The sequence below is a fragment of the Macrotis lagotis genome, chromosome 2 (genome assembly GCF_037893015.1).
Source record: "Macrotis lagotis isolate mMagLag1 chromosome 2, bilby.v1.9.chrom.fasta, whole genome shotgun sequence".
In the NCBI taxonomy this organism is placed as follows: domain Eukaryota; kingdom Metazoa; phylum Chordata; class Mammalia; order Peramelemorphia; family Peramelidae; genus Macrotis; species Macrotis lagotis.
Window position 1 is genome coordinate 54,723,264 of NC_133659.1, and position 13,202 is coordinate 54,736,465.

The window sequence follows — 13,202 nt, forward strand, 5'->3', positions numbered from 1 at the left end:
TGTTATATTACAGCTTCCTCCCATGCAGATATTTGTTCCCTTTTTCCACATTTTTCCAAAAGACTGAAACCTGGAAACAAGATCGACCAAGGAAGCAGAGGGAATCAAGAAAGCAAGCAAGGGAGCAGAGCAGAATCATGAAAAATGAATCCCTTCTGCATTGTATTTGGTAAATGATCATCCAACCTTTGCTTGAAGATCACCCAGAGAATGGCAACTGCTACCTCCTGAGCCAGCCTGCACTGCCACTATTGAATAGTACATGGTCCTAAATCTGGCACTTTGAAATTCCAATTCTTTTCTCCTAGTTCTGGGGCATAAAAATGAATAATGAAAGCCATATATGAGGTTATATTGTCCCTCACACCTTATAGTTATCCCCCAACCCAATGGGTTTAGTGTTTAGTAAATCTTAGTTTGTAAGTTAATATACATGAATTCCCTACTGTATATCAGACAGTCCAACAGGGACTTACAATCTAAAGGAAAAAGACAATACTCAAAAGGGAATTGAAAAGCTGGGCGTCTTGGGAGATAGTGCAGTGGTGAGGAATAGTTTCTACCCAGGGGGTATGATAAAGAGTCCAGACAATTGGGGGGTAAAAAGAGGTGACTGGCATAGGTACTTTCCTTAAATGGAGGTTCTGGTAGGATCTGTATGTTGTCAAACCTCCATCTCCATCCTTCAATCAGAAGAAATAGGTGCCCCAGGGAAAGAAGATATTGATGAAGCCTGAATTGATCTTGCAGGATGAAAAAGAGATTCTTTGGAATGAAGGAGACTATCTTGAGATATGGTATTCAGAACCAAACACAACAGGTTGGAGGGGGGGGGGAGAGGAGCAGATGGATCAGGAAAGAACACTAATGAAGTATTGTTCCACTTATATACTTTTCTTAGATTGATAAGATTATTTTAGATTCCTTGGCAAGTTGCATCACGGGGTTTGAGTATGTTATAAGAATGTGGAAATGCAGTAGGTGGTGCAGTGGACAGAGCACTAAGCCCTGAGCTCAAATCCAATCTTAGATATATTCTAGCTGTGTGACCTTGGGTAAGTCACTTAACTGTATCTGTTCCAGCTTCCTCATTTTCAAAATGAGCTGGAAAAGTAAATGATACACCACTCCAGTATCTCTGCCAAGAAAGCCCCAAATGGGATCATGAGTCAAACTCAAGTTCAACTGAAAAAACAAGAATGTGGAGATATGGACCAAATATATGGATGAGAAAGAACCTGAACAGATGAATGGAATAGAATGTCATTGAGTGGTGGGGAACAATGAAATATGGGAAGACTTAAATGAACTGGTCCCAAGTGAACTGAGGAGGACAATTTTATACAATCATATCCTCAAGATAATTAACTTTTAGGTTTTTTTTCTCTTTTTTGGCAAGGCAATAGAGTTAAGTGATTTGCCCAAGTCCACACAGCTAGGTAATTATTAAGTGTCTGAGGCCTGATTTGAACTCAGGTACTCCTGACTTCAGGGCTGATGCTCTATCCACTGCTCCATGTAGCCGCCCCTATAAATATTGAAAAAATTAAAATTGCTGATCAAAGTAATAAAGGGTTCCATGATGAAACATGTTTCCATCTCCCATCAAGCAGCGGGACTCAAGGTTTGCAAATCTCTCTATTCTCACAGCAATCTTATTTTACAATTGAAGAAACTGAGGCAGATGGGTTAAGGGATTTGCCATGGGTCAGGCAGCTTGTAAAATGGCTGAAAATAGGATTTGAACTCAGATCTTCTTGATGCCAGGTCCAGCAACCCATCCCCTGCAATCCCTAGAGATCTCTTGTATTTTTGGACATGGCTGGCTGATGTAGGGAGTTGTTTTCCTTGGCTATGCTATATTTTTTAAAATAGTTTTTATTTATTTAAATGCCTACTTTTTATAAACCTTCTCCTTTGATGTTCACCCCCCCCCCCCCCCCGGGAGATAAGAGCTGTTATTACTCCATGCCTCCACTGTACAGGTGAGGAAACTGAGGCAGAAACAGGTTCCAGACCCTAACCATTGCGCCCTCTGGCTGTTTCTTTCTTACAAGGCTTGCTTTTATTTACTTCTTTGAAATGAGGAGAGAAAAACGAATGTTTATTAATTTAAAAATAATTGATTAAAGAAACAAAACAAAGACAGGAGTCTTAGGGGAGAGTCCCTGAGCTCCAGGTGTGGCCATCGGGACCCGCCTCCCCTCTGACGTCACTAGCCCCCGCCCACTATGCCGCGTGTAAGTCCCGCCCCAGAAAGCTTTGCTTCTGGGAGCCCCTTAGGCCCCGCCCCCTCCCCTCCACGTGGATGCAGACCTCTGGGCACTTCGCTGGTGACCCCGCTGCGCGGCTCTGGCCAAATCACTTCCCCGTTTCCCGAAGCTCCCTTGCCTGTAAAATGAGCTGGAGAAGGGAATGACAAACTGCTCCGGCATCTTTGCCGAATGGAGTCGGACACGACAGGAAGAAGGAATAATCCCCATCGCCGCCCCTCCGGGCATCCCGCACACCCCTACTCTGGAGTGGATTTCAGCCCAGACAAATAGCATCGCTGGGCGTGCGCAGGCGCAATGACGTTCCGGAAGCTGAGGCTCCGATTGGCTCCAATTTGGCGCCCGCCTCTCGTTCCACCTGCCGCTTCACCCATCAGCGCTTTATGTAGGCGGGATATTGGATTGCGATTGGTCAGAATGGCAGCGAGGCTACTAAGGGGAGGGGGGACACTCAGAGCGGATTGCCATTGGACAACTAGGAAGCGCAGCGCGTGGTGGGGAGAGGAGAAGCAGGGAGAGCAAGACGGGATTGGTGGGCCGAGCAGGTGGGCGGGGCCAGAGTGATCTGAAGCTTCCCCGGTGGGGTCAAGGGGCAGCTCCATCCCAAGCTCCTTCATCCCTGGCTGCTGTCAAACACTGTCTAAGGTCCGAGGCGATGAAGAAGGTGGTGGTGGTCACCGGGGCCAGCAGGTGAGCCGGAGCGGAGTGTGGGGCCCTCGGAAACGGGAAGAGGGGAGTGGGGAGCGGGCAGGGAGGAACTGGAGGGAAGGGGTCAAAGGTCACCCAGGCCCCCCATCCCCTCACCTTCCCTCCCGCGGCCCCCCAAAGGGCAGCAGCCGCCCATTTGGGGTCAGCTCCAGTTGCAAAAAAAACCCCCCAAAAACAACTCTTAAAGTTAATGTTTTTTCCCAGTAAAACCTGCATTTAACTTCTCCCATCTCCCCACATGTCGCTCTTGTTGCCAGAAACCACTTTGCTCAGGACCTCACCCAGGCGCCGGAATGATACTTGTCAGCCCCAAGAGGGGCTGATTTCATCCTGCCTGGGACTTAGCTGGGACTCTGCCTCAGTTTCCTCACCTGTAAATTGGGGCTGATGACAGCACCCACCTCCCCAGGGTCCTTGTGAGGCTCAAAACCTGAAGGCCTTGGTACCGCTGAAGCAAAACAAAGCCCTCCATTGGCTCTGGCCATCAGTGTGTGCCTCCAGCTGCCCACCCGGTGCTTCACTTCTCTGCCAGGAGCTGGGGGCTTCCTCCTCATCTGCCCCCTGGAAGAAATCCTTTTGGGGATTTGAAAGCCTTGATCACCCTGCCCCCACCTCAGTTTCTCCTTCATGTTATTTCTTCAGCCACTTTACCTCAGAGTAGAGAGCCTTCAAGAGCAGCCAAAGTTCCAGGAAAGTTCCAGAGTCTAAGGGGTGGCTAGGTGGCCCAGTGGATAGAGCACCGGCCCTAGAGTCAGGAGGACCTGAGTTCAAATTTGGCCTCAGACACTTGATAATGACCTAGCTGTGTGGCCTTGGGAAGCCACTTAACCCCATTGCCTTGCAAAAGCTAAAAAAACCAAAAACCAAAAAAAGTGATAATAGTAACAAGAGAAACAAAAACTTTCTCCCCCCTTTTTTATTTTTTTTATTATATTTATTTTCAACCTTCATTTTTATTTATTTATTTATTTTTGCAAGGCAGTGAGGTTAAGTGACTTGCCCAAGGCCACACAGCCAGGTAGTTATTAAATGTCTGAGGCCAAATTTGAACTCAGGTACTCCTGACTCCACAGCATCACCTAGCTATCCTAACATTCATTTTTCCTCAGATTTTGAGTTCCATATTTTTCTCCCTACTTTTCCTAGTACAACAAATAATCTTATTTGGATTATACCTGTAGAATCATTTTAAACTGAAAGAAAAATCAGAACAAAAAGGCAGGTACTATTTTAAATATGAGGAAACTGAGGCAGACAGATCGAGTGACTTGCTCAGGGTCTTCTGAAGTTGAATTGTAATGAAGGTTTTCTTGACTTAAGACTCAGAGTATTGTTCTCCCTCATCACCTTTAACCCAAGTGGACCAAGAAAGACCTACCTCACCCACACCACCTACATCTCCAAGGTGTTCTTGAAATGAACCTTGAAGGAAAGAATGGATTACAAGAAGCTTAAGTGAGAAGGAAATGCCTTGTGGAGGCATTGTAGGTGGGAGATACAGGGAAAAGGTCGGTTCAAGGTGTGGAGTAACATGGAAGGAAACTGGAAATGTAGGAAGGAACAAATGTGGAAAAATGTAAATGCCAAACAAAGGAGTTAGTCTTTAGTCCTAGAAGCAATAATGAGTCACTCAAGTTTATTGATCTGTTGTTGAAAAAAAAATGATGGGTTGGAGAAGGGAGAGGCTTGAGTCAAAGTTACTTAAGAGGAGCTCTGGGCAATAGTCCCAGCAAGAGTTGATGAAATCAGATATTAGCTGAGTGAATAGAGAAGAAGGGACACCTTCAAGAGATGGTGTGGGGTTGCTGGAGTTATTTCCACTTTTCAAGTTATCAAATAATCAATGCAACTAGTACAAAGTTCTAACTATACTACATTATATTATATGACTTCATCAGAATTGCTCTGTAGTTTATCTAAATAAGCTGCAAAGCTGCACATCTGCTTTCCTTTTGTCTGTTTTTTCCTTTGTACTTTTCTTTTTTTATTATATATTTTATTTTTTCTTTTTCAATTACATATAATAGTAGCTTCTACCACTCACTTTTTTTGCTAGGTTTTCAATTTTACAATTTTCTCCCTGCTCTATCCATTCCCTCCCCCCTCCCCCCCAACAGAAGGTAGTCTGATAGAATTTACCTGTTTCCATGATATGCATAAATCGAAATTGAACGTGTTAAGAGGAAAAAAATATCCCTAAGGAAGAAAGAAAATATTAAAGATAGCAAAATTATGTGGTGCTTAAGACAACTTTTAAAAAATTGAAGGTAATAATTTTTGGTCTTTGTTTAAACTCCACAGATCTTTCTCTGGATACAGATGGTATTCTCCATCACAGATTCCCTAAAATTGTTACTGATTATTGCACTGATGGAGTAAGGAAATCCATTAAGGTTGATCATCACCCCATGTTGTTGTAAAGGTGTACAATGTTCTTCTGGTTTTACTTATCTATTTCAGCATCAATTCATGCAAGTCTTTCCAGGTTTCTCTGAAATTCCGTTCCTCCTGATTTCTAATAGTACAATAGTGTTCTATCACACACATATACCCCAATTTGTTTAGCTATCCCCCAATTGATGGACATCCCCTGGATTTCCAATTCTTTGCCACTATAAACAGACCTGCTGTGAATATTTTTGTACAAGTGATATTTTTACCCTTTTTCATGCTTTCTTCTCAGTATAGACCCAGTAGTGGTATTGCAGGATCAAAGGGGATGCACATAGTTAATTGCCCTTTGGACATAATTCCAAATTGCTCTCCAGAAAGGTTGGATCAGTTCACAGCTCCACCAACAAAGCATTAGTGTCCCAAATTTCCCACATCTCCTCCAACATTGATCATTGTCCTTTCTGGTCTTTTTGGATAATCTGATAGGTGTGAGATGGTACCTCAGAGCTGCTGTAATTTGTATTTCTCTAATCAGTAATGATTTAGAGCAATTTTTCATATGGCCATAGATAAGCTTTGATTTCCTTGCCTAAAAATTGCCTTTGTATATCCTTTGACCATTTTTCAATTGGGGAGTGGCTTGTTTTTTTTTTAAATAAATTTGACTCAATTCTTTATATATTTTAGAAATGAGTCCTTTGTCAAAAACACTAGTTGTAAAAATTGTTTCCCAATTTGCTACATTTCTTTTGATCTTGGTTAGAGAGTGGTTTTGTTTGTGCAAAATCTTTTTATTTAATGTAATCAAAATTATCCAGTTTGCTTTTTATAATGTTCTCTATCTTTTCCTTGGTCATAAACTGCTCCCCTTTCCATAGATCTGACAGATAAACTATTCCTTGTTCTCTTATTTTGCTTATAGTACTGGTCTTTTATGTTTAATCCTGCATCTGTTTTTAACTTCTCTTGGTATAGGGTGTGAGATATTGGTCTAAATCCTAATTTCTGTCATTTTGTCTTCCAGTTTTCCCAGCAGTTTTTATCGAAGAGTGAGTTTTTATCCCAGAAGCTGCACTCTTTGGGCTTATCAAACAACAGGCTACTGTAATCATTTCCTGCTGTCTCTTTTGCACCTACCATTTTCCACTGTTTCACCACTCTTTTTCTTAGCCAATACCAGACAGTTTTGATGACTGATGCTTTATAATATAATTTTAGATGTGGTAAAGCAAAACTACCTTCTTTTGTAATTTTTCATTAAATCCCTTGGTATTCTTGACATTTTGTTTCTCCATGTGATAATGATAATTTTTTTAGCTCACTAAAATAATTTGTTTAGGAAGTTTGGTATGGCACTAAATAAGTAGTTTAATTTAGGTAGAATTGTCATTTTAATTATATTAGCTTGGCCTTTCCATCAGTAGTTCATATTTTCCCAGTTATTTAGATGTGATTTTATTTGTGTGAAAGTGTTTTATAGTTGTTTTCATAGAGTTTCTGAGTCTACCAGGTAGACTCCCAAGAATTAGATGTTATATGATGATTTCTCTTTCTAACTCTTGCTGCTGTATCTTGTTGGTAATATATAGAAATGCTGAGAATTTATGTGAGTTTATTTTTATCCTGCGACTTTGCTAAAATTGCTAATTGTTTCTAGTAGTTATTAGGTGACTTTTTTAGGGTTCTCTAGGTATACCATCATATCATCTGCAAAGAGTGAGAGTTTTGTTTTTTCCTTCCCAATTCTAATTCCTTCGATTTCTTTTTCTTCTCTTATTGCTGAAGTTAACATTTCTTATACAGTATTGATTAGTAGTAGTGATAATGGGCATCCTTGTTTCACCGCTGATCTTATTGAGAATGCTTCTAGTTTATCCCCAATGCATATAAAGCTTGTTGATGGATTTAGAAAGATACTGCTTATCATTTTAAGGAACAGTCCATTGATTCCTATGCTCTCAGGTTTTTTTTTTTTTTTTTTTTTTTGTAAGGCAATGGTCTTAAGTGACTTGCTCAAGGTCATACAGGTAATTATTAAGTGTCTGAGGCCAGATTTGAACTCAGGTCCTTCTAATTCCAGGGCTTATGCTCTATCCCCTATGCCACCTAGCTGCCTCTCTCTAGTGTTTTTTGTAGGAATGGAAGCTGTATTTTGTTAAAGGCTTTTTCAGAATCTATTGAGATAATCTTTATTTCTCTTAGGTTTGCTTTTGAACAAACAAAAGACATGAATGAACTCAAAGAAAACAAAACAATCCAAGTAAATAATAGCTATAGCATTCTCCAATTTTGATAGTTACTATCAAAAAAACAGAATTAATATCATATTCCAGGCTCTTTGATCCCTTAATGTTGCTGCAGCCATTTCCTGTGTAATCCTGCCTGTAACTCCTTGGGATTTTTTATTATTTCTTTCTACTAGTTTGGCCACAATATTACTTGGTATTTTCATTTTGGGGATCACTTTCAGGAGGTGATGGATGTATTCTTTCAATGACAATTTTGCCCTCTGGTTCCAGGATATCAGGGCAGTTCTCCTTCACAATATCCTGAAGTATGGAGTCCAGGCTTTTTTTTCCCTCTTCATAGTATTCAGGAAGTCCCTTGATTCTTAAATTGTCTCTCTTTTCAGGTCTTTTGTTTTACCAGTGAGGTGCGTTTTCTTCTATTTTTCAGGATTTAAAAAAAAATTTATGTAACAGATTCTTAGTGTCTCATGAAGTCATTAGTTTCCACAGATTCTGATCTTTTTTTTTTAAGAGAAGAGTTTTCTTCATTTACTTTTTGAATCTCCTCTTCTAATTGGTCACTTATGGTGTTAAAGAAGTCGTCTTTTTCCCATTTGCCTGGTTATGTTTTTTGAGAGAATTATTTTCTTTTTGCATTTGTCCAATTGTATTTTCAAAGAATTTGGTTTTTTTTTTGTGAGATGTCAATTTTCTCTTGTGTTTCTTTTCTCAATTTTTCCATTTGATCTTGAACTGTTTTCTGATTTCTTTTTTTGTATTGTAATGTTTTATATCACCTACCTTTCCCAATATATATTTTTACTACTTTATATTACTTATGATAAAGAAGAAATGGAGTGGTGCAGACCCAAGAGTCGGGAGTACCTGAGTTCAAATCTGGCCTCAGATACTTAATACTTACTTAGCAGTGTGACCTTGGGCAAGTTACTTAACACTATTACCTTGCAAAAAAAAAAAATAAAAAGGAAGAAATAAAAAAAAATAGTTCTGCAAAACTAGCCAACACATTGAAAAAAGTCTGATATAATATAGTGTCATGATCTATTCCTTCTGAAGTTCTACTGTCTGTGATCTATGTTCACTGATATGTTCACTACCTCTTCAATAATATGTTTCAGAATTTTGTCAAGAATTGAAGTTTGTGAACTCCATTCCTTTCCAAAATCAGCAGGTCATTTGACCTTCAGTCCTGCAATATGTTTCTTGAACTCCATAATCTTTTAAAGATGATTGGTAATAGCTATAGTCACATTGGTTAGTTTTTTCAGTTCATTTGGTCCTAATAACTTACACCTGCCAGGCATAGTTGGCGCTTTCTTATTGTCTCCTTGCTTATTTTGAGAATCTACTCCCAATTAGTTATATTCTGCCCTTGCTAAAGAATCAAAACTCATTATTCTTGGTAGAGAAAATAGAACCTGTATGTCAGAACAGTTCTATTTTCATCAGTTATCATTGACTCATCTACACTAACCAGGAAACCTGTTTCTTCTTCAATCTCTCTCTCTCTCTTCTCCAGTATAGTTGAAAATACTTTTTGTGGGAAGTAGGAGAGAGAGGGTATGTGTGTGTGTGTATATGGAGGTGAAATCCTTTGCTTTCCTGACCCCCCTTAGGGCATAATGAGACTTAGTAGTGCTGACACTTCTTATGCATCATTTATCATGCTCTTGGATTTCTACCATTGCTTCTGTCTTCTCTATTTGTCTTTTAAAGATCTATTGTATTGTAAGTTTCTTGCACATCCACATTAATTTCATTAGGGATTCATCTTTTTTTCTTCATCAGAATAATTTCCTTTTGTATCTTCAGAATTACATTCATGAGAACTTTCCATTCCTTCTAGGCTATCTTTCCCCCATATTATTTTACCCATGGAATCCTACCCATCCTTTCTTTGAATCCTTTGAATTGTGTTTTCCCTAAGGAAATATAGGGTTCATGTTAGACTATTTCTGACTTTCCTTTTCTCCTCCTTAATGAGTTGGAGGCCACTACTTTCCATAATTTCCACCCTAGGTGAGAATATCCATAATATTCAGAAGTTTTCACCTTGTGAGTACCTCTGTATGAATGGAATTAAGTCAAGCCAATAGAATATTAGCTACTCCCCTTTTGTCTGAGAGATTAGTTTGAGCAATTGTCCATGTAATTCTTGTCTCAAATCATTATTATCACACCTTGATGCCAAACTTTTGATTTATTTCCTTTTTCAGCCCAGATGTTCTGTCATTATAGTCCATGAGCAATATTGCTTCTGTATCTGCCTTCACTGATGCTAAAAGGATCTCCATCATGCTTCACCCACCCTTCTCCCTTCCAAGTTCCTAACTTTCCTTAAATGATTATAGCTTCTTACTCTGAACTTACTCATTACTCTGATACTATTTCTTCTTCCCTTTACTTTCCAAAAGTGTTTTATTTCCCCAAGTGTCCATGATAACCTCTTAGGATATTTTTTTCCTCTTTGCTTTTAGGCTCTTGATTGTAAGGGTCTATTCTAATCTCAAGCAGTTGCTGTCCCCATCTCATAGATCTAGTATACTTTAAGAAGAAGTAGTCAGTGAAACCATAAATCACCTGTTGATCTCACCCATGGCATGTTTGAAACCATTAATCACCTGTTCACCTGTTGAACTCACTCATGGCATGCTTTAGAGTCTGGAGATAAGGGCAAGAAAGCTGTCCAGAAATCAAGTTATGAACTAACTAAATGACATCATTGTTCTTTTTTTTTTTTTTTGGTTTGTTTGTTTGTTTTTTGCTTTGGAGACCTTTTTGAGATAATGATTGTTTGTTTGAGATGATGAGCCCTTCTGGGAACTCTTATGAAGTAATTTTTAGAGTCTAGGCAAGATCATGAGAGCAGTCTCCTCTCTGGTAGACTAAACAGGTAGACTTTGTCAGTTTATAGTCAATTAGTGCAACAGGTGAGTTGAACTCTTTCCCCAATTTCCTTTTCTTCCTCCTTCATTTGTTTAATCATTTCTGATGCATGGAGACATTGAAACAGAGCCATGGAAGTTCAGGGGAGAGGTAACATCTTGCTTTCCTATGTCATTGTCCAGGAACTCCAGGTATTCTTAGAGCTATTGGAGGCTATCCTCTTGACCCCCAATTTGCAGCATTCCATTTTCAGCCATCTTGATAGGTCTCAGTTGGCTGCAGAGGATTTTCTTCAATCATTTGACTGCTTCAGTTTTGAGCTTGGATTTTTTTTTTTCCTTTGCTACTCTGTATACTCATTTGCTATGTACAAAAGCCACTGATTTTGAACAGCCTTTACAGCAAAATGTAGGAAGTAATTTTAGAGCCATGAGTTTGGTTACCTTGCTTTCCACTGATTCAGAGTTCTAGGTCATGTTGCTTGTTTTCCCTTTTTTTGTATATTTTTGTATTACTGACAGAGGACACAGGTGCCCATTTTGAATTTTGTCTCCTGTGAACTTGTGGGTGTCTCAACTGCTAACCTTTCTGCATTCTAATAATCTAGCATTCTACATCGACTGTTGTCCCCATTCTTGAAGAGGACCAAAATAACCATCATGAAGTCAAGGGACAGACTTTCTGTTTGTGGCTGATCAGACAAATACCAGCCCGGCTCCATTACAGGTTGGGCATAAATAGTCCACATGAACATTTCCAGTGGAGCTGTCTCTTTTGCTTTGCTCATAGAGCATATACCTTCTTTTATGCAGTTGTGCCAAGATGAGCTATCCTTTGTCTTCCATATCCTCCAATCAGATATATTTTTTTTTGCAAGACAATGGGGTTAAGTGGCTTGCCCTAGGCCACACAGCTAGGTAATTATTAAGTGTCTGAAGCTGGATTTGAATTCAGGTACTCCTGACTCCAGGGCTGGTGCTCTATTCACTGAGCAACCTAGCCCCCCCCCCCAATCAAATCTATTTTTATAGGTATACATGGACAGTATTCCTGTTATTCCTTTTTCTTTTTTTGGTTTATAGACCTCTTGATTAGATTCATAAGACCCCAGGTTAATATATCTAGCCATATTTAGATAAATTCCTTCTCTTGCTAGGAGCCTGTCCCTTTTATTTTATGGTCCAGAAATTCAAATTTTATGCTTAGACACCCTCTTCTGAGTTAACTTCACTTCCCAAACCTAATTTTTCTCTTCTGAATCCTTGGGCCAATTGTGATTTAAAAAACACTCATGCCCCTAAGAATTTTAGTTTCTTGCCCAGAACTTTCTAATCCTTAGAAGTACTTTCTAAATTCATTTTTTGAGCATCTTTATGCCTGTGAGAATCACTAAAAGTGAGTAACATTCATTTGGTTTGACAAATCTTGGGATGTTATAGTTACATCTTCGATATATGCTTTTGGAAGACAAAATTCTCTATTAGTGTGACGGCCTCAACAAATATGACTCTAAAGCAGAGATGTCAAACAGGCTGCCTCTTGAGGCCTACCACACTCCTAAGTGCAGCCTGAACTAGATTAAAATGTTATCGAGGGATATTCAACAAAACATAGATAATGCTCCAATTTAAAACAAAGTCAATGTGCAGCCCACAGGTATCCTTTTGTATGGATTTGTGATCCCTGCTTGTATTTGAGTTTGAGACCACTGCTCTAAAGTCCAAGTATCTCTTCTGCTCATATCTCCTTCCTCTCATCCTTCCTGACAGCACCTGTAGTCCTATAATTATTTCTTGGGTTGGAAATAACTGTCTCCCCTTATCCAGCATCCAGCTACCTCCTTTTTAGAAGACCTTCAAGTTTATTCCTTAACTCTGTCGAAGAATTGATTCAGAACATGCTGTATTTTCTTGCTTGGCCAAAACATTGCTCTTTATTACATGGAAGCCAACCTTCAGACACATTAACTAATACCAGAGGCAGGTGTTTCATTTGAATTGAATATCGCTGAGCAGTTTTAGGGGGGTTTTTCCATCAAATTACACACACATTTTCCATTGTCTGCCTAAAGGCAATAGTTTCCCTTGGGAAACCTCTTTCCCAGTCTATCAGGCCAGCCAAGACCCAGCTACCCAGGAATAGTATGCACTTGCAGGACTGTTGAGCTGTCCAGCATAGGTTCAGTTAAGTCAGGTCTGGAGGACTGATTTCCCAGCTCCATGGCCAGTGGATCTCATGCTTTCATTTGTCATTATATTGATTAGGGTGATATATAATGAAGTTCATAATAATAATTTGGTTTCCAGAGATCCTTTTCATAGCCAGGCGCTGGGCTGGGAAAACTGTGAACAGAAGCCAACTGTCAATCATGACAGGTCCTGCCCTGAATGATGTTGCTGGTGTTGTAACATGTGTTAGTTTAATCTGCCCTGTTCTTTTCTATGCTCAGTCAACCTCCTTGGATGGTCACAAATGATAGCATATTTGTATTGTCCTGCAAGGAGAACTTGTCCTGGGAAGATCACTCCAACCCTGAGTCTGATTGTGCTCTGACCCACCTGCCCACTTATAATCTGATATCAGTAAAGTGGAGCTTTTTGCACATTGGTTACTGACAAATAAAGTAATTGATAAACAACTGCTGACTTCCTGGTACCTGTTTCTGTCCTGCTTTGTCATGCCAGGCTCAGAG

At 39.7% G+C, this 13,202-nt stretch overlaps 1 protein-coding gene across 2 annotated transcripts in view; it reads left to right on the forward strand.

The window, feature by feature from the left end:
* Positions 1-2,299: 2,299 nt before the first annotated feature.
* The window catches only part of HSD17B7 (hydroxysteroid 17-beta dehydrogenase 7), a 33,289-nt gene continuing 22,386 nt past the window's right edge, over positions 2,300-13,202 (forward strand). For both annotated transcript variants that reach the window (XM_074221869.1, XM_074221870.1), the window contains exon 1: positions 2,300-2,963. In XM_074221869.1, the coding sequence (XP_074077970.1) occupies positions 2,929-2,963 (35 nt within the window). In that variant the 5' untranslated portion in view covers positions 2,300-2,928. The remainder of the gene's footprint in view (positions 2,964-13,202) is intronic.